Here is a 21,026-nt window from a genome sequence, read left to right on the forward strand (position 1 = left end):
TACTACTTTGGATAAAGAAGAGGTTGAGCCAAATTAATGCAGTTTTTACTTTGAAGTATTAATTATAGTTAAAGGATGAGTTTGATCTATAAGCCTCCTGCAAATGCATTTGCTAGTGCCTAGGGATGGACAGCAAGCAACTGCAGGAGGACGAGCACTTGCAATACAGGGCCCACCAAGCCTCTGTTTGGAACAGTGGTGATGAAAATGATGATGTTGGCTGTTGCTGCTGCATCCTCCTCCTGCTCCTCAACGTCCCTGCCTGGCATGAGCCTGTTACCCATTGTGCAAGCGAGGAAGCCAAAGGACTCAGCCCCAGAGCCACTGGGAGCACCTGGGTTATGGCTATCACCCTTTGCTTCTCAACATGATTGTTTGGTTGCAGGGAAGAGAAGAGGTTCTCTGGGGATGGCCTGCACAGGCCAGGGATTCATCATTTCGTGTCCCTGCACTGCAGTCCTAACTACACACACAGGGGCCAGTTCCTCCTCAGTACAAAGCAATTGACTTCAGGAAATTACATCAGGGCTAGCATTTAAAATACAGAAAATACACAATAATATATTGGAATAGTATGCACTTTGACCATAATGACATTTAGGGAAGGAAAAAAAAAGTCCAGAAGGAGGTAAGTGACCATCTGCTCCCAAGCTTGTTTCTGCTGTGTAAAGAATGTCAAGGGTCTTTTTTTACTTTTCCGGAAGCAAACAAATGGTTTTTTCAGCCGGGATCATGGCTAGAGCCCAAAACAATCAGCCAAGTATGGGTTCAGAGAAAAAAAAAAAAAAGACTTTTCAGCTCTAACCCCAGACCCTCCTTTCCATTTTTTTCCCCAGTTCATTAAGTTTGCATTAACAAAACATGACCATTCAAAGGCAGGAAGACTATTCAAAGCATTTGTATTCTTAAATGCCTCCAGCAGTGAAAGACAAACACTTTACTCGTATTATCAGATGATTAAGTTTGCTTTTTCATGTATATAAATTATATTATTTCTACAAACACACAGAGAGAACATAGGATCAGTCACATCAGGACTTCAGGTTCAGACCCTTAACTTCCTAGCTGAGCACAGCACTTGAAGGCACAGTCTGCTTTAAAGCATGCAGTTGCAGGGCTTTGTGGGATCAGAGTTCAACTTTTTTTTTAATTAAAACTACCTTCCTCCAGCTGGAGGCATCTGTAATGTGGACTGGCAGGAGAGAAGGAAAAAGGTTTGGACTGCTGTTCACCCCTCTCTCACATGACCCAAAAGAACCACACCAAGGCGTTCTGCAGCTCCCTGGCAGCTCCACAAGCCCCACTGTCCCCTCCTTCTCCCTTAGCAGCCCGGGCCACAGCAGGCAAGAGGAGCTGGCACATAAGGGTTTTCTTCAAGTACTTCAGAGGGCACGCTCACATTTCAAAAGATGGAGCAGCTGTCCTGAGGAAACTGTAGGCACGATCATAAAAAGGTAGGTGACATGTACTTCCAGGGGCCCCTGTGCTGCTGCTACCAGTCTATTCCTTTCCTGTCCCCTGTGAGCATCCCACAGCAGCCTGCCCTGGGAAGCCCAGGCACTTTGGGGTGCTCCAGAGGTGCTCATGTCTTCTGCTGGGTCCAGGTGCTTTGTGGTGGTTGCAAACACATAGTCCCAGAAGATGTCAGCTGTGCTAAACACTCGAAGCAAACAAACAGCAAAGCAATATGCTGGGCATCACTATGGCAGCCCTAGTATGCCCTGTATCAGGTAACTTAGTAATTATAGTAATATAAATAATGAATAACAGTCCCTCCTATGGCTGCAGTTACAGCATTACCCTGCTCCCCATCTCCTGTGAAAATCACTAGCTACTAGTACACAGAGGATATACACACATTCAGAGACCAATACATCAGAAGCAATTCAGTTATTGCCACTAGCAAAAAAATCTGGTTTGCTTTAGAAAGGGTCTGTTTTGCAGAAGAAAACCAACTAAAGGCATGGCTACTGCAGGCTGCTCCCAGAAATCCCTACTGTCTTTTATTTTGCTTTAAATTGTCTTCATTAATTTATCTCATGGCTGGATTAAGAACATTAGGATATGAAAATTCAGCTTTAGATTGAAAACATTTGGGAAAGCTGGGATCACATGGAATGGCAGGTTAGCACAGGGAGGTGGGGGGCAGAACTTCAGCCTTTCATATCCAGTAGGTCTGAAGTCACTCTATGCAGATAGCAAGCAGCACCCTATGTAGACTTGCCAGAATTTTCTAGGTCTTAAAAGAAAGGTAGCCATGAACCATGATTATATTTTTTTTTTAAATTCTCAGCACTACTTTTCAAAATGGCTGCTAACAAATCTGGAAATAAGGATGTGTTTCTTGTGTTGTTTGTGGCTTTCCTCCCCCCCCCAACTTGTTCCATCTCCCCTCTACTAATGGGAGTATCTCAGTTCAGGCATCATGGCAGTGGATCAGGGAGACTGCACTGCAGATATGCCTGTTTAACTATAAATTAATAGCACATTCAGCAGAATAAAGTGCTGTAACATTATTGCTCATATTATAGTTACATTTATGGATCTTGGCCAAGACTGCGCTCATGTAGTACTGGGAAGCCCATAGAGGAGGGAGAATCCCTGTCTAGGTCAGATTGGGAGGTGCTGAAACATGTCAGAGAGCTTCAGGAAAGTGCAGTGGTCTCCCTGGAGCAACTGTCAGAACTAGAGCAGAACCAGGAACAAAGCAACAGGGCCCTGTGTCCCATGTCCCAGCCTGTTCATATTATGCTAAGGCAGTATCTCTTAGTCTGCATCAAATTTTGATACATTCATGACTTTTCAGTCCATGTCTCAGTCTGTATTGAATTTTACTCAGTATTTTTTATTCAGCCCTTATTTTGAAAAATTTTCTAACCACCAAAGTAGAACTTCTTCATCAACAAGAAACTTTGAACTGTAATGGCAAATGCTTATTGCAGTGTTTATGATAACCTTTTATGCTAAAAATAACTCTTGTAAACAAGCTTTGATTAATTCCCACTGTCAGGATGTGCACTGTTCCGAAGTTTAAGAACACTTTTTCCGTAGATGCTTGCTCATTTCCTTGAGTCCAACCTCTTGGAACGAGTCTGAAGGCTCAAAAATCAGGCTCTCCTTACAAGAAATAACTGCTCAGGTATAAACAACCTCTGAGCAAACAGAGGTTTGCTCCTCTCAACACCTTTGATCTGACTAAAAGAGGCCTTTTTGGTCAGTTCAGAGGTAGAGAGTGATAAGAATGATTTCTACTAGAGGTCACATAGTTACCTCCACAGCATTTTCACGGCTTTGTCTCTCATCCTGGATCCTAAAAGTACCAGAATGCTGCTTGGGTATTGTGCATAACACACACCAGGCGATAGCTGCCATTCCAGAGAGGGGCTGTAAAAACGGCCTGATGCCAATAGGCAAAAGTCAGGGCAGATCTAAAAGCAGCCCCATCCTGCATCAGAGAGAGCAGCTTTCAGACAGACTTGTCTCTTCCTGATTTCTTGTTTTGCATCAAAGGAATGAGAATGATTTTTTTTTTCCTTTTCCTTTTTTTTTTTTTTCTTTTTTTTTTTTTTTCCTGTCTTGCCAGCCCCAAACATTATGCTCAAGGGGATATTTTCAATGTGTTCAATAAAAGCTTTCAATTCAGATATATCCAGAAAAGCTACTCAAACTTGAAGCTTCAGGAAGGGCTCTTATCACTAAGTGCACATGCAGCTTTGATAAAGAAAACACTTATGTCAGTGTTGTTTTGATTGCAGCGTTTGTATCTAGCCAAATCGTTCAGATACTGCTCCCAGGAAGCTGCTGCAAGTCCTGCAGCCATGGGTGCTGAACACTGGGATGCAGCACCCCATCAGAGCAGCCTTCCTGAGCTCTGTGGGACCTGCTGGTGCACCTTCTCAGAAAACAGGGATGTCACTTCAAGTAGCTGAAGCACTCGGCACCTGGCTCCACTCTCATTTCTAGCAGCACGGTTGGCACAAAACTATTTTTCCACTTTAATAAAAGCAAACAAGTAGACGTGCTATTTTTAAAGCACTGTTTTATGCCACAATGGTCTGAGATTAGATGCGGCTTGTCCAGACATTCAAAAACAATGCCCACATCACTTCTCCCTACGGTTTGTCCTCTCCCTCAGAAGCCTAGAGAAAAGCTATTTTTTCCCCTCTGCTCCCTGCTGGCTTTCCGGCTCTGTTGTCTCCCTCCCTTGAAACAACTTCACGCTGGCTTCCTCGTGGCCTCCCTTCTCCCAAACAACTTCCCGTCTGCTTCCCTGTTCCTTCCCCATTTCTGCTGCTGTCTGCCTGCACAGGAGCAACTCCCATCCAGTTTCCTTTGCTGGATCTCTGCACAGAAAAGACACCCATGTAACCACACAGTTGGGATGGAATTAAAGCAAGCTGATAAAATTGTGTTTGCCTGATCAACCTGACTAAAATGTCCGTAGACCTGGCACACAGAAGATCACTGGTACCAAAGAGTTCTGGTTCCTGTAATGCCTTTAGAATCAGCTTGGTCCAAATAATGACTTAAAAATTATTTGCACCACATGCTAATGCCTACACAGGCTTCCTAAAGTGAGTGGATTGTCTTCCTCATACCCAGAGAAAAAGGGACTGAGGCAGCCTTAGCAACTGTCATGATGTTACCTGTTAATCAACACTGACATTCTTTACTGAAAGGCAGTTATTTCTCTTTTGCCATCTATCAACCCACCCTCCCCCCCCAAAAAAACCCCAAACATTATGCTAACTTACTAGCTATGCTAGAGAACAACAGCAGACAAGCACTGCTATATTTTTTTTCTGACTGTACTAAAGGACATAAGATCCCAAACCCAAAAGCTCCACTACCGATAAGCATCAAACTGTCTATTTTCAGCAGCAACTGATCAAAACTTTTACTTGTAATGAACAAAGACCAGTTCTAAATTTATCCCAAACATTTGAATGTGACGATGGCAAAAATGTACTATGCCAACAGACGTAGGAGACATCTTGAAAAATATTTAAGATTATCTTAATTAAATGATGTTTCTACTTCGCATTGCAATTATACCATGTACTGTTCTGCGCACAACATGGTAACAGTATTATAGAGCTATTGTTTCAGTTTGCTTCCTGTGATACTAATCTCAATCAGGCCGTCAGACGAACAGCCTGCATTTCTAAATGTTAAAGGCTTCCTCTCCAGCATTCCCACACAGAATTGCCTACTGTGAAAATCAAAGGGAAACGTGTTACTAAGTAAAGCAGCAACTTTTATAAAGCAAAACCTGGTATTTTTTACCCTTTTGAACTCTGAGATATACAACCAGCTATTTCCTATTATGATAGGATACAAGGGCCAAGCTCAGGCCCTGCAAGGCCTGCAGGAGACGTGCACCCTGCAGCCCAGAGGCCAGGATTTTCAGAGGCACGTAGCAGGAGAGCTCTCAATGAGGGCTCAGATTCATGGTCGCCGCCGCCATTCACCTGCTGGAAGAATGTGGGCATAGAATTCCCTACGTCTTGGCTTCCCGACAGATAAATAATCATTATGTAGACACAGCTAGTAAAACAGCCCGAGCTACACAAGTGAAAAGCCCTATTCCGAGTCAGGGAATAATAGGAAGGGGCATGAGACACTCAATGCCAGTGGGCTGAGGCTGGCAAGCTGCCTGCAGCCATCTCTGAAATCCCATCTGGAGCATCAGTTTGCAGAAAGCTGAGGATGCAGTCCTGGGAAGGGCCTGGCTCTCGCTGCTCCCAGCAAAACAGCCACTACATGTGTTAGCACTGGAGGATAGTACCCACAAACAGGAATGTAAAATAAAAACTGGCACACCAGCAGTTTTTAATAGAATAAATAATAAAGAAGACGCTATTCAAGAAATACTTTTTTCTTTACTCCATTTTGAATCATTTTTCAAGCTGCACTGCAAGCTTTTTACTCCCTACATAGTGTGTGTGTATAGAGATACATATATATGTGCAGTAAATGTTATTTTATTGTCTAAATTAATGACAGAACAAATACTCCCACTTAACTCCAGTTTACACTAAGTGCCTAGCCCAAACAATCAAAGCTATTTCCATGAAAACAACAGAGAGCAAACGGGGGTTCTGTGGGCTGGGGCAGGCATTTACTGCTACTGCACACTGCAGTTCTCCATCTCCCCATTTCCCAAATCACCTGTCAGAGATGACACAGTAACTCCCACACTCCCTGCCAGTTGAGTCAGACTCCTCAAACGCAATGCAAAATTAATGGCCAAATTCCAGTCTGCTAAACATGTGTGTGAAACAGGGGTAGCTTTGCTTGGCACTCAGAAAGGGTCTAGAGCACAAGCAAGAACGGGGCATGGACAGGCATCACACAAGCCCAGTGTCCATTTTGCATCACACTCTTGTTAAAACATGAAGAGCAGCAAACCTGTTGGTCTCTGAGCTAAAAGCTGTATCAAAACCCCTATTGCTCTGAATTAAATCAGAGGGCCTTCCAGTGACAGACAGAATCCTTTTGAAGACCAAAATTATTCAGAAGCCCACCATCAGTGTCTTAAATTCTGCTTTCAGAGAACAGATGAGAAAAACCAGCTCTCATCAAACATTATCTGTATCGAGCAGCTATTGTACAGTAATGGCATTAATCAGTCCTGAAAGGAGAGGTTTTTTCAACAAAGCTTACCAGCCTGAAACACTTATATTGGATTCTACAGCCTTGCTCCTGAGAGCAAGAAAACGTTCTCAAACTGATAGAATTTACTTTGGCCAGAGCAGTACTCTATGTTCCATGACTCTCAGGAGTCTCAGCAAGTGTAAACTGTTGGGCAGTCACGTGAGGAAGAAACAGTACTCTGAAGTCATTACTCTGATAAAGAGAATGAAAGTTCTCTCTCTGATGCCACTTTATTCCAATCTCTGATAAATTTTATCTTTCAGACATGCAGGGCTTAAATTTTCATCCTTCTTGTTTAACTTGGCTAATTTAAATGTTAGCTATACTCAGAAGAATAAAAGTAGCAGATGAGGCCTTTACACACACTGTTTTTCAGGCTTGGAGTTCTTTCATTTCAGTGTACCCTCATTGACAGAAAATCATATTCAGCTATTCCAGAAAATCTGTCCCTTGAATTCAGTTCCTCAGAATAGAAGCATTGAAGATTTAAAAAACCTTTACCTACATCCCCAGCGTCTAAAGATGCAGCAATGGGCAAATCTGCATTTGACTAACAAACAAATTTTAATGAAAGGACTTACTCCAAGTTAATATTTAGACTGGGAAAATGCATCAGATTTAAGGCTAAGCAAATAAAAAAACTAACACAGAGAAAGTCTGGAATATTAAATCAGAGCTTGTTGCTACTCTAACGTTTCATTTCCAGATTCCTTTCTAACTGCTGGGTCCTGGTGGTACTTCAAGAGAATGTAAATCAGCTGCATGAATCATATTGTTTCTCAAACACTGTCACAGGAAAATTGTATATGTATGTATGAATATTATATGCATATATTGGGTTGTCATCACTGTCAAATGATACAAACCTAAGTCTTAACACTAGAGAAGCACTAAAACAAATGTTTTACCAACAGATTTTTTCCTCAACAAGTTTATTTGAAAAGGTTCACTTTAACCTAGCAGTTTCTGGGTGAATAAATGTGATTTCTGATGACAGCATTGAACTATTTCCTGTCACGTTTCACAGATATTATTTATATCATCTCCTACAGCCTTTCAAAAGTTTGCTTTTCTTATGCTTTGTCAGTCTCTAGTTCATGCCATATAACTATTTGAAAAGCCAAAGCTGAGATTTTATGAGAAAGTTACTTACAAATTGGCTTGGTGTATGGCATGTTTAAGAACACTCACCTATTTATGCAACTGCTCCGACTATTAATTACATGATGAAATCAGAGATGATTTCCAAACACTGTTCAGCCAATAAACTTTTCACAGAAGTAGATGTTAAAATAAGATTCTATAAGCTAAGTTAAAAATACTCACATTTTATACAAGTTGTAGGAGAACCAAAAAAAGCTATAAAAATGACAGAGCGCCCAGAAGCAGAACTGAATTTGTCATATCTTTCAGACTAACCACCACCAAACAGCACACTCTTCCACAAAATGAGGTGCTTCCTAATAACATTTATTGAAGTAATTGTCATGGTATGACTCAACTTTTCTAAAGAGAGGAAGTGCAATCGTGACCTCATTGGGAGTTTTGCCATTAATGAAGGAAAAGGTGAAATTTTGGGTTTACCTTTCACAAACAATGCAGGTACTGTTTTGTTAATGTAGTCTTGATACTTATGGGTCACCCTGTGAAAACTTCCCCAGAAACATCAGTTGTTTTCATTGATCTTACAGGATACTCAAACCACACACTTCCATCAAAACGATTACTCAAATATAGGTGCAAAATAAGAACATTGCTAATTTTATTAGTTTTCACAGGCTATGAAAATGATGCCAGTTTGTATTTCCTACTAGTTGGACACAAATGAGGTTCTGATTACACAGAATCTGTTCGGGTTGAGTATTTAAAAGTTGTTTGTGTTAGCACCTTAGTCTACGTCATCATACTCATTACTGGTGTGTAGCACAGTTAGTCCTTTCAAATGAAGCACTGGACTTTCAGAACTCTCCAGCTGCTTTTTGAATGCACTGGAACAAAAATGCTTGCCACACCCAAATCAGAAGTTACTTGTTTCAGCACAGAAGCTTAAGATGCACGTTTGAGTTCTGATTGAAGTCATAAAAGCTTAAGACTTTGTTACTGAGCTTGATAAACCACATTCAAGAGTTTTGAGAGGTTTTTCTCAGAGGCAAAACTGCGTCAGTTGTTATTTTGGCAATGAAGATTTTATATAACTAATATCACTGGGTTTTTCTAGCCCAATCAAAATATACATCATTCTGATGAAAAAAAAAGCCCCACAAACCTATCTTTGTATCTGGATGTATTCTCATAAGACAAGCAGTTGTGTCCTGTTCTCACCCCAGGACCCAGTTCTCGTAGAACATGCACAATCTTACCAAACTATCACCAGCTAGGATTAACAGCTTCTTTCAGCCAGATCTTACCCAATGAAGATTTTATATAACTAATATCACTGGGTTTTTCTAGCCCAATCAAAATATACATCGTCCTGATGAAAAAAAAAAAGCCCCACAAACCTATCTTTGTATCTGGATGTATTCTCATAAGACAAGCAGTTGTGTCCTGTTCTCACCCCAGGACCCATTGCTTGGAGAAGAACATGCACAATCTCACCAAACTGTCATCAGCTAGGATTAACAGCTTCTTTCAGCCAGATCTTACCTGAAGACAGAAGCTTGTGAGTGCGCAGGAAACTGATGGCCAGGCGCATGATGGAGGCCTTATCCAGGTGGGAGCTGATGTTGTGGGGCAGAGGCAGCTCGTGTGCCAGTTCATAGAAAACTTCGGTCTCTTTGCTTCTCCTGCATCTTGCTGCATCTCTTGATTTCTCCTTCCTCCGTTCGGAACTGCTCCTGGCAGGTTAATGAGAGAAAGGAAAAAGCATTTCTTCAAATGCAATTCACAACCTGAGAGAGGTGTTTATAAGAGTAAATCTTCTCAGCGATTAATCCATTCTGTCTGCTTTAAATCCACTGACCAAACTTTAGTATCTATTTGCTCCTTTTAAGATAGGAATTAGGAGAGGACTGCCACATCTAGAAAGGGCTCCAATTCTACACAAATCAGCCTCTGGACATCCTGAATCCCCACTGAGCGTAACAGGATCAAGATCTGCCTTAGGCAAGAGTTTCAAAATGAAAGAGCAAACTATTATTCCTGGGATTCAGGAAATGGTAAAAAAAAATTAAAAAATTAAAATTTGGTTGTTCAATCTAAATTTACTTGAAAAATACTCTAGGATAAGGTGGCAATCCATTTTAAAGCTGGAATAGTTACAGTGCATGTGGCAGTGTTACAGAAATTTCAGTGTCGGAGAGTTAATGTACCGCGCGTTAAAATAGAAGTAATAACAGAGTATCAGACTGTGGTTGGATACACAACTGTCTCAGCTCTTAATCCAACACTACTCTGGAAAAATCACCTTTCCTTGACCATGAAGGATACAAAATGGGAAAGAAAATACTGTTGTCTGCAAGAAGTCCCTCCTCCATAGAAGCCATTCTAATTAAATCACCATCTCTCCATTGTCTATGAAAATAGATTCTTTCTTGAGTAAAATAACATGACCAACAGAGCCAGCCTCTGTCAAACTCCACAGAGAACAGAAGAGCAGGAAATAACAAAGGGGAAGGCATTTTATGAAGCAAGTATGCAAAATTAAGCCACCAAGGGACATAAAGCTAAATTTAACATGAGAAACACAAGAGCTATATCTGTAATAGATCTAGGATACAAGAGTTTAAGAAGGAACTTGACCAACTCTAAAGCTCTCTTGTAAGTACAATTTTCAGGTCAGAACGTGAAGAACCTGAATCCATCCAAAACCATCAGCTATTTCAACCCCACGCTGGAAGTCTCCTTCACTTGCTCAAGTTGAGGTTTTGCACCTTAGTGACGCCAACACAAAATGTATTTCTTCTTAGGTAGTGTCCTGTAATACCGTGCCAGTGCACACAGCACAGCTTGGATGAGCACACGAGGGTGTGGAGATCAGCCCCACTGGTTTTGCTGTTGTGGCTGCACATTCATTTCTAGAAGAATAAAGCATCTTATAACCTGCTTTTTCTAATGTCACTATAAAATAACGAGCCTATAAAATAAAACTAGATCAACAACAACAAAAGACCTATTAAAACAGGATATTTCAGTAAATATTCCTTTTGTGTGAAGATGATGTGGGAAACAAATATTAATTGCATCACTTATTCCTGGAAACTGTTCCACTCATGGCTGGTCTCAGAAAAAAATTGCATAAAATAGAAAAGGAGTACTAATATATAGTAATGTGTTTCAAAGAAGATGACCCAGACTGCCTGCAAAAGCTTCTAGCATGGAAGCTATAGTAAATATATAGCATTATAAATTAGAAAGAAGAAAAAAGAGCCAGGGTGCATGTTAAATGATAAGAGCAAAGTTACACTAAGGTGCTTGCTGGGGCCCAGGCAAGGCTGGGCATTCAACATCATCATCCAAAGCAGAAATGTGCTCACAACAGGTCAAGTAGGGCCATCGTGCTGCAAAACATGTGAAGCTGGCCATACGCTTAAGCATCAGATAGGCACTCACCAGTGGGTGTGCTAATAGGGCGAGGGGCCTCATAAATGCTTACAGTATCTTCTCCAGATCCACGATCAGCCCTTGGCAAACCTCTTTCACAACTGTTTTGCCTGAGGTGAATATTTTCTAACATGGCATCTATTACAGGAGGTATGCACGGGATGAGACCTACACACATTTCAGTACATAATGGCAGGATCCGACTTGGATGACGACTTCAGGAGCATCTCTGGTGCAAACAGTGACCCACCCAAGTTTGAATCTAACGGATCAGATATTCACAAGGTGACACTAACTCCTTACTTTTATCCTTCACAATTCAGAGTTATACTACACCTATGTAAAAATAAAGTCCCTTCCTACAGCTGAGAAGGTGCAACAGAAGACACCCCATGTTCTCTCAGGGCAGGTGCTGGGAACAGGAGAGCCATGTCAACTACTTACCCCCATGCTTCTTTTAGAAGTAAGTCTTGTTCTCTAAAGAAAAACGTGTTTACACTATACCTATAAAGATTCCAGAATGTAAAAAATTTCCTCAGTTTCTAATTCTACCAACAAAATAAAAGAGTAGAAACAAAACAAAACCAAACAGAGCAAAACCTATGCAGCAACATTTGTGAGAATTTCCAGTTGTAGCTGGGAAAATTTAACTTCAACCATAAACATTCAAGCTCTCCCCTAAATCCAGAGCCTACAATTTTCACATTAGAACCAGTGTGGGCAAAACAAGATCCAATCCCTCCTCATTTAAATACAAAACTTTAGTAATCAAGGCCAAAGGCATGTCGCAATTCATGCAGTAAAAGTGGGTGTACATGACAGGGTCTCTCATGACGCCACCCTGGCCACAAAGAAAAATATTTATTTTTGTTAACCTCTGTAAATATCATTTTGAAGTGTGGCTAATGAGACAAGCTGGTTTCATTAACCATAATTTCCTCAAGGTTTCTAATAACTAATGCTACGTGCAGAGAATGATTTCTTTTTCCTCTGTGCTGCAGATGCTTTCCTTCAGCTCTGCTTCTGACTGTCCTGCTCAGTTTCTCTACAGAGCCATCCTGGTTCATTATACATTGCACAAGAGCCTTCTCATATCAGAAAACAAGTGGAGGAATCAGCCTGCCTTGTTGATTCAAAAATACTTTCTTGATCACCCATTATCTTTTTAAATAAACAAAAAATTTGCTTGTTAAGCATTTCTCCCTGTAGCTCCCTGCACCTCAGTTTTCCTCTTCCCTCTTCCCCTCATTCAGCACACCCTTACGTTGTGCTGTTATTGTAGCCAGCCCAGCACAAGCACACCAATGCCCAAAACATCCCCTCTCTGTCACAGACAGACACCTACACTTGCTTGCTCTCCCTCCCAGGGAGACCAACGTCAAAGTTGTTCATTCTGTGCTTACTCGTCGTGGTTGTGAAAGCCTCCACAAATTGCAGTCAGTGCAGAGTGACAGAATTCTGCAAAAAGCAGTATTTTCACAGCTCTCATTTGCAGATGGCAGGCCATTAAGCCTCTCTGCAGCTACCCCCATTTTATGCCTGGGATTAGCATTTTACCCTGGGTGAGTCTGGACTACCCACAGCTAGAGATGAAAATGCAACCTGCCCATTGGAAGACCAGGAAGAAAGGCAGACACCAAATCCCCTTCAAAGAGCAGGGCAACACAGAAAAGGCCCAGGCTTTAACTCATTTATGAATCATTCCCTCCCACCACATAAACCACCTGCACATGGGGCAGAAAAAGTGCACACATGTGCGTCACTGCTTGGAGAGAGTGACACAAGCAGAAACATCACTCATCCAAACATGTGTATGATTTTTAAAAATGCAGGAGGGAGGGAGAAGAGAAAGCCAGCACAAATCAAGGCAACCACACACTAGTGCAAGGCCTGAGGTCCTGCAGGGGAAGCCTCCTGGGAGCTCCCCAGCATTTGTTCCTTCAGGAGTCCCGGGATCCATCAGGATAAGACCCCACTTGGCCACACAGACACCTTCACCTTGCAATTGCAGCATGACCTTTCCCAATAAAACGACAAGAAGAGAATGGCAAAGCTCAAATCTCCATTGGAAATGGGGAGACCAAGCTGAGGAATAGGCCTGGGAACTCCATCCAAGACTCAGCTACACAGAAGGTGGTTGGGAGGCTGGAGGAGAAAGAAAAGAGGGACGCTGTTTCCCAGTAAGGTCTCTCCAAGGGCTGCCAGACAAAGTTCTGGGGCCACAGCACTTGCAGACGTACAAGCCATAGGGAATGGAAGAGTTAAGGCCCTGCCACAGAACACAAGTGTGGCACTGTACCCCCAGGACAGTTGTTTACATGATTTTCCACTCCCTCCTGGCATGTTTAGTTTGTGCTCTGAAAATAGAATTTACAGGCTGGTGCATGTGAGCGAAGTCAACAAACAACGGGCAAGTATTTGCCCTCTGAGGTGAAGCTCCCAAATTCTCAGGAGTAAAAGCTTTCCATGTTTCTCCCAAGACCCCAAAAAACAATCCAGTCCCAAGGGTGGACCCAGGCATGGGAACAGAGCACGTGATCCCGCCTGCCGGAAGCATCCAGAGGGGTGTAGGAATGCCCTGCATGGATCCCAGGAGCCAGATTCCTATCCCATTGCTCATCTCTGACAGCCCCTTGCAACACAACTTCACTGAAATCGTCTGGAATGCCTGCAGACAAAGGTCTTGCACACCCAGGGTGAAGATCATAATCTGGCTTTCTGAAGCCTCTCTGACTGCAGGACTGGAAACTCCAGGCACAGCAACTTCTTAGCAAAACCTGAAGCCCTGCGTAACCCATCTGGCTTAAATACCCTTGCAAAACTAGCACGTCAGTTTAGGGACTGTCCTCCAAGCGCTCACTGCTGCGATGGCTCTGGACTCTGGCAGCCAGGACAAGCCCAGGGGCTGCACTGCTGCCACTGCCCTGCCTGGGCACCCGCAGAAGCAACCTGTGCCCCAGATACAGCAGAGAACAGCTCCACAAACACTGGGGCAAACAGATCACCCCCCACACGCAGAGCTTACGTGCAGGCATATGGCATCTGGTCTGAAGTAGGGTTAGGCAGCCACACGACCCCCCTCAGCTCAGCAGGCAGGGACAAACCTGTGGTTTTCATCCCCTTCCCACCACCTCCACCCAGACATCTCTTTGGTCCTTCCCACACGCAGTTACCCCCTCAAAGCTCTTGGTACCCACTCAGCTGATGCCGGTGCCTGGTGGTCAGCTTCAGTGATCCTCCTTTCTGTCCAGGACATCAGTGGCGTCCTTTAAGCTGATGGAGGGGACTTGCCAAGATAGCAACCTCCTGCTCAGGGCTTCGCTGCTGTCAACAAGTCCATGCAGGTCGATACTTCCGTTGTGTGCACACACACTTGCTTGTTTAAGACTAGGCAGCGCAGTAATTGCACTGAATTGCACTCCCACTTTGCACGCTCCAGATCACAGAAGCTTTTAGAGAAATCGTGATCTGCACCTTGCATGAAAGCACCTTCTGTGTAGCCTGGTAGCCTTCACTGGGACATAGGTCCTGTGTGACACATCCGTACAACGCTCTGAAATACATAGTTCAGACTGACTCGCTCGAGTTTACTTCATGATTTTGGTAACCTTTGGACTTTGCTTCAGACTGCCATGTATGCAAGCTAGTAAAACAGCAAGCATATTACTTTATATCCAATGGCTGGTTATTAAACGTTTCCAGCTCCAGCACTTTAAAGGTCAAGAATCCACAGTTAGTTAAGATGTCACACGAAATTTCTGTAGCAAATGCTCATTTCTAATGGTTCAGAATTAAAGTTTCAATTGCTAACTTGTAGGACAAGAAAAATACATCCTAAGGATGCAAAGATAAGAAAACATTTTACAGTATAGATAAATGAAAAAAGATCAGTTGCTTAGCATAAAAAAAATTTCCAATCGACAGACCTCTAAAAACTCAATAAAAATATTTTAACAGCCAGTACTATCTTAGCTAACAAAAAAAGATTTATTTCAAATTAGCAAATCCATGTTTTTTTTGCTGTGTGTACTTTGCTTAACCTTCTGTTCAGCAAATTCTTAGATTATTTGAACTGGGCTAATATCTCAAAAGGAGTTTTGTTGGTTGTGAGGCTCTCCATGGCTATCTTGGAACCACACTGCTTGACAGCCCCAGAGATATGCTGGCACCCACACCACACAGCCAGTGATCATGCCTAGCCTTAAAATTTCCTTTAAAAAGCCTTTGTAACCATTCTACCTGACAAGCAGTTTGTTCTGGATGGCATGCTGTGCTTCTGAAAGCCCACTCCCTTACACAAATAAAAGTGACCATCAGAAAGTGCTACAATCAGCAATTTACCCATTCACTAGGAACTCAGGACAAATGGTGAAAGCTGTGAACAAAACCCATACACACTGCCATACACATCCCTCCTTATACCTCTTTCCAGTGAAACTAATTATTTCTAAAGTCTGAGAAGACACCAGATGCCCAGGTTTAGCACACCAACAAGAATGAAAGGAAGAAGGAGTGCAGAGTTAGTCTCAGACAGAAAAAAAAAAAAAAAAAAAAAAAAAAAAAAAAAAAAAAAAAAAAAAAAAAAAAAAAAAAAAAAAAAAAAAAAAAAAAAAAAAAAAAAAAAAGGGCTTGAAAATATGTGGAGTGTTCACGGCAGGCAACTGCTAAAGCAGCATTGCTGCACGCTGGGATGTGGTACCCAGTACACAGACAAAACAAACACAAATGATGCCAAAATGAGGAATTTGTTAATGGAGGAAATGAGAGTTCAAAGGTAACAAAAAATCTACTAACAGAAAGGGCTATGACAAAAATAAGGAAATGAAATACCTTCCACCCTTCCTTTAAAGCTGCCCTAACTTACAGTAACTTGCCACCGACTCCTTGGTTTGACGAGGGCATTTCTTGTGTTTCTGTACATACCCACTGAGTAACAAATCACTGCTAGTTCAGTGAAGGTTGGACCTACTGCCACACTGATACGTGATGGAGTTCTTTTCTTCAAATTTAAAACCAAAGGCTACATCAGAGCCAGGAAAACAGGAGGAGGGTTTCAAGGACAGATGAGGGAAGAGTTCGTGTTAAGGGCAAAGAACTCACTTCCATTCTCATTAGACCTTTCAAAGGATGCTCAGCACAATGACAGGGGGCTTGCCTAGTATGATTAGAGTATCAAGGGATGAGGCCTAAGTGAATAGCAAACTTCTGGTGTCTTTGAGCATATTTATGATTCACTAAGTCCATGTCACCCTAGGACCACTACAGCTGACAGTAACAGACAGAAATAAGTTTTCTTGAATGGGAAACATATCAGCTCTTTAGACAGTATAAATTGCATACAAACTTTAAAACCACATATAACACTGTAATTTCTCCAATGTCTAAAACTCTAATGCTACCTTCTTTAGTCTTAATAATTAAGCTGCACAGGAATTGTATTTTATTTATTTGCCTGAACATTGTGGCATCTATTTCTGAAAAAAAAGTTGGTGCTGAGACAAAAAGCATTACACCTATAGAGTTTTAAAATACTCTATACCACTAGCTGCGTTTAATGTAGCTACTAAAAGAAAAATACTTTGCACATGTAATTTAAAGTATCATTTTGAATACTGAAGTTGTTGCAGCAACTGAATAGTACTTTGGGAGTTCAGTGTTGAAAACCTTACTGAGGCTGCAGGAGTACTTACATAATTTTAAAAAGTGTTTAGGTCCACAATATGTCGCCAGAGTCTGATAAATTTAATCACAGTAAGCAAAACAACGTCTACAGGATTTATGTTCTACCGGTTTTTCTCTAGTTTTATGAGTACCTTGGACCAGAAAGATAAGTATTAGGATTTCAGCAGCCATTAATCTGGTCCTGAATTATTTTACAATGCTGTGAGTGCAGTCCGTGCTGCAGTCACCATGCCAGCGTGAGCCCGGCACCTCAGAGGACGTGCCGAACACGCTGCTCCTGGGGCAGGGCACAGCCCTGTGGAACCAGGTAAGGCACACAGCATGCAGAGAAGATGCCAGGCTGCTCTTTGATCAGCCGTTAGAACAGATAGAGGCACCGGCGTTTTACCTTTTCAACCCACTGCCTTGTATCAGGGCTAAATGGCAGAGAACCTTTTCTTATGGTTTTCAGGCAGAGCAGTTTCCTACTCCGAGTCACTGAGTGCTCAGCAAGCCCCAGTGCCAGTCACAGAAAGGGTCAGGACAGCTCTGGATCACCCCTGTAAAGCTGCTCAGTCCACACTTAAAAGCAGATGAGTGAAACGCCTCCTCTGTCTTCTCAAATAATGAGGAAAATTTGGAGAGAAACAAGCTGTGCAGTGCAAGATCAAATCTCAAACAGAGGAGCACAAAGTCTTTTAATCTCAATCTTCTCTCCTTAGGCTGGTTTTGCACTGCTCTGATCTATCAAGATACAGGATCATGGATTTGTTCCTTGTGACAATCAACTCTTTGACACCAGCCAAGATATGGCAAGCTTCAGAGATAACCTGCAGACTAAAAAAGCCCACCATCAAACGCACCAAAACATGCCACTGAAAGGACTGTTTTGATGTTGTCCAAAACTGAATTTGCTTTCAAAACATCTTTTTTTTTTTTTTGTGGTGATAAATGTACCACTCTGCTTTTCTCCATAGTCGCCACTTACACATTTAAGAGTCCTGCAGCACAGCTAGAGCTGGAATTGCACTGCAGCAGCAGGGATAAGGTTATGACAACGCACAACCTGAGATCTCTATCAATGATTTGTGTCTGAGAGATTACAGATCCTTACCTTGTGGCATTACTTGTAGTAATCAGTCAATTTTGACAGCTAATCTAAAGGTCCATACATATTGTTGTTCAGAAGCTCTGCAGGTATTGCTAAGATCTATTCTCAGATAACCCAACTATTTACCTACTCTAAAAAACACATACCAAAGGATGTGCTTTATCTCTTCACCAGAGGGTTAAAGCTAAAGGTGAACGAAGTACAATTACCAGGCCGGGGTGGCCCCGTAAGTTAAACTCAAAATCAGCCTTATTTTTCAGATGGGGCACTGACCACATCCCAGCCCATACCAAACCACAACCAGCATTATTTATCGAGATGGTGCAATTGTAGGTAAACGAGGACAAATTTTCAGTTAGGCTTTACCTGAAGTCTAAGGCACAAACAGTCCCATCAGATGACTTTGCTATCAGTGGGGTGCGTACCTACGCTTCAGCCACAAACCCACTTAGCTGTAAACAGCTGAAGGGGCCACACCAAACACTGTTGACAAACCCTGAGTTCTACTATCTAATGCTGCATTACACCTTGGGCAAGACCCACCGACATTTGTGGGTGAAAACCCTGGCCCTTTGGCAGGCTCAGATCAATATCCCACAACATTTTATCTCACCACCCTGGCACATTTGCTGACAGGTTCATACAAGGGGCTTTTGTGAGTAGGAACAATGAGAGAGGCGCACACAGCACAGGAAAATGGGTGGTGACCACCAAAGGCTGGAAAAAAAGACTCTTTCAAAGGAAGGTCTTTGAAAACATTCGTTACACCCCACCCAGCTATTTTCACTACAAAATTTCAGTACATAAAAACAACACAGAGAAAATAAACAGCCCACCCTTCAATATGTTGTAGGTTCTCTAAGCCCTCAAAAGACATCAGCAAGCCACAATGATGCAGAAATCTTTACCAAACAGAGCCACAGAAGGGGTCTGCAAGCATCCACTGAAACCTCCCCCACCATCTTCTCTCATTCGTCTCCAGGCTCTCTGTGTAAGCTGACTCAATTACACATCTTTATTTCCAGAACAAAGAAATAAAAATTTAGAACTGTATTGGCTGATAAATAAATGATAGTGAGCATCTCTACAGATCATAAAGTAAATATATTGCTACAATTTAAAAATTGCTATAGAAGTGAATGGCCCTCCACAATACATTTCAGCTGTGATTTCCATCCCCCCACACCCCAATTTTGCCAATTAAAACAGCAGCTAGAACTAATAAAATAGCCCCAAGACAGAAAAGGAACAATAAAGCAAATCCATAATGAAATGGGTCTCTGAAATCAGCAGATAGTGGAAGACTGGAGGCCAGTCTTTGAAGGTATGGAGGCCATGCTCTCACACAGGCTTGTCTCTATTGCAGTCAGCAAGGTTACCAAGAGAACCCAGCCTTGGGAACACAACAAGAGCTCCTTCTCCTAAGGCTTTGGGCTGCTCTGTGATGATGCTCTCTACAGCACCCTTCCTCACAAGTTCAGTATATAAAGAGAGCAGAACATCTAGAAAGGAAATTTGACCACTTTGTCCACCTTGTTTCAAGCACAGGGCCTCTGTACTGGATGCTCTCAAGGCTGCTGAGGTGGCACACACCAGCTTGAAAAGAAAATGTTTTGTCTCCTTTAAAGAATGCTCAAAACGATCATTGAAATTGCTTTGTGTCGTTGCCTGTTAATAAGCCATGCCTTGTCCTTCCAAAGCATCAAATCTTCTAACAATAAGATAGGAAAACAGCTCTTGCAATAAAATCTTTACAAAATTATGCTGCCTCTACTTTTTGGACCTTAATAATTTTAACACGCACTTTGTTATGATGGAAGTTATGAGGGAAGTTTCTCTATCTCTTGGTGACTTGTGTCCATTCACAGTAAGAAGATGGATGTCTAGAAAGAGAGATTAAACAGCCATTTCTTTGGCAAGCAGGGAATAATAATTCTTGAGAATAACAATACAGACGCTCTAAATTTTCATCATTTCATGTAACACCATTTCCTCCACTTCCTGCAACAACGATCAAGTGCAGATCCAGGCTACATTTTTTGCCCTCAGGGGTGTGAGTTTTGTCTGCACAAACACCTTGGGACAGAGCTCATTCTTAGTTTATGATTTCTTTTCAGGGGCTGTTATTTTATACAGTAATTCTGTAATTGTCCATCTTTTCTTAATTAAGTCATTGGGTAAAATAGAGTAGTGATAACTTTGCACGCTGTGATTGATCTCTCATTAGTATTCAAGTCTGTCAGTAGTTTTAAGTCAATAAAAACTGAAGATTAGTAGCTTGAGATGGGGTAAATTTTATTCTCCTCTTATGACAAGAGAAAAGGATCGAACCAAAGGGTCAGGCTACTTCAGCTAGCTGGCCAGAAAACCAACCAGCAGTCACTTAGCAAAGTTAGATAATTCCTTTAAATTTACAGCTACAATCAGAGGCTGGAGTGATGTAACCTGGGGGCAATCAGTGCCTTCTGTCCACCCCCTACACACACCTTCAGCCCCTGGCAGACTCCTGGGAAAGCCCTGAGGAGCCTTCTTGCTGCTGACCTGCCTCTCGGCACCCATTCCTGCAGCAGAAGCCAGGAGGCCATCGAAACTCCGGTGCTCGAGGAGGAAACAATTGTGGCCTTTCCACACTCAACTGCAGTATTTCAAATATCTTAAAAATGAAGGCTTGGTTCTGTCGGGAAATGGCCACTAGCTCTTGTGATGCATTGCTCTGAATAATTACTCGCTAAACACAAACTTTCCAAGGGAACTGATACAAGGTAATACAACGTTGGAATACAAAGTAACTGGATGCAGGCTTTCCCTTTTGGTGTTTCTTGCTTTGTTTCCTTTCCTTCTATTGCCTCCTGGCTCCTTAAAATTCTACGTATCTACAATCAAAGGATGGTTACTCTAGACAAAACCAAGATTATCATAAGTAAGAAACAGTAAAGCTAGGAAGCATTCATTGTTAAAAGAAAAAAAAGGTAAATTCACATGGCCACATTTCTTCATATGTTCTGGGTTTTACTTCAAAACTATGAATTAACATATCATTATCTTGACATTATTC

General features: G+C 42.1%; 1 protein-coding gene across 1 annotated transcript in view; it reads right to left on the reverse strand.

Annotated features, from left to right (window-relative positions):
- Nucleotides 1-9,494, reverse strand: part of EPAS1 (endothelial PAS domain protein 1) — a gene marked incomplete at its 5' end in the record, with an annotated part of 35,782 nt that extends 26,288 nt beyond the window's left edge. Inside the window, one exon of the mRNA XM_008935633.1 lies at nt 9,304-9,494. Within this exon, the coding sequence (XP_008933881.1) occupies nt 9,304-9,494 (191 nt within the window). The remainder of the gene's footprint in view (nt 1-9,303) is intronic.
- Between the last annotated feature and the right edge of the window lie 11,532 nt (nt 9,495-21,026).

Source organism: Merops nubicus, unplaced genomic scaffold, assembly GCF_000691845.1.
Source record: "Merops nubicus isolate BGI_N331 unplaced genomic scaffold, ASM69184v1 scaffold2882, whole genome shotgun sequence".
Classification (NCBI taxonomy): Eukaryota; Metazoa; Chordata; class Aves; order Coraciiformes; family Meropidae; genus Merops; species Merops nubicus.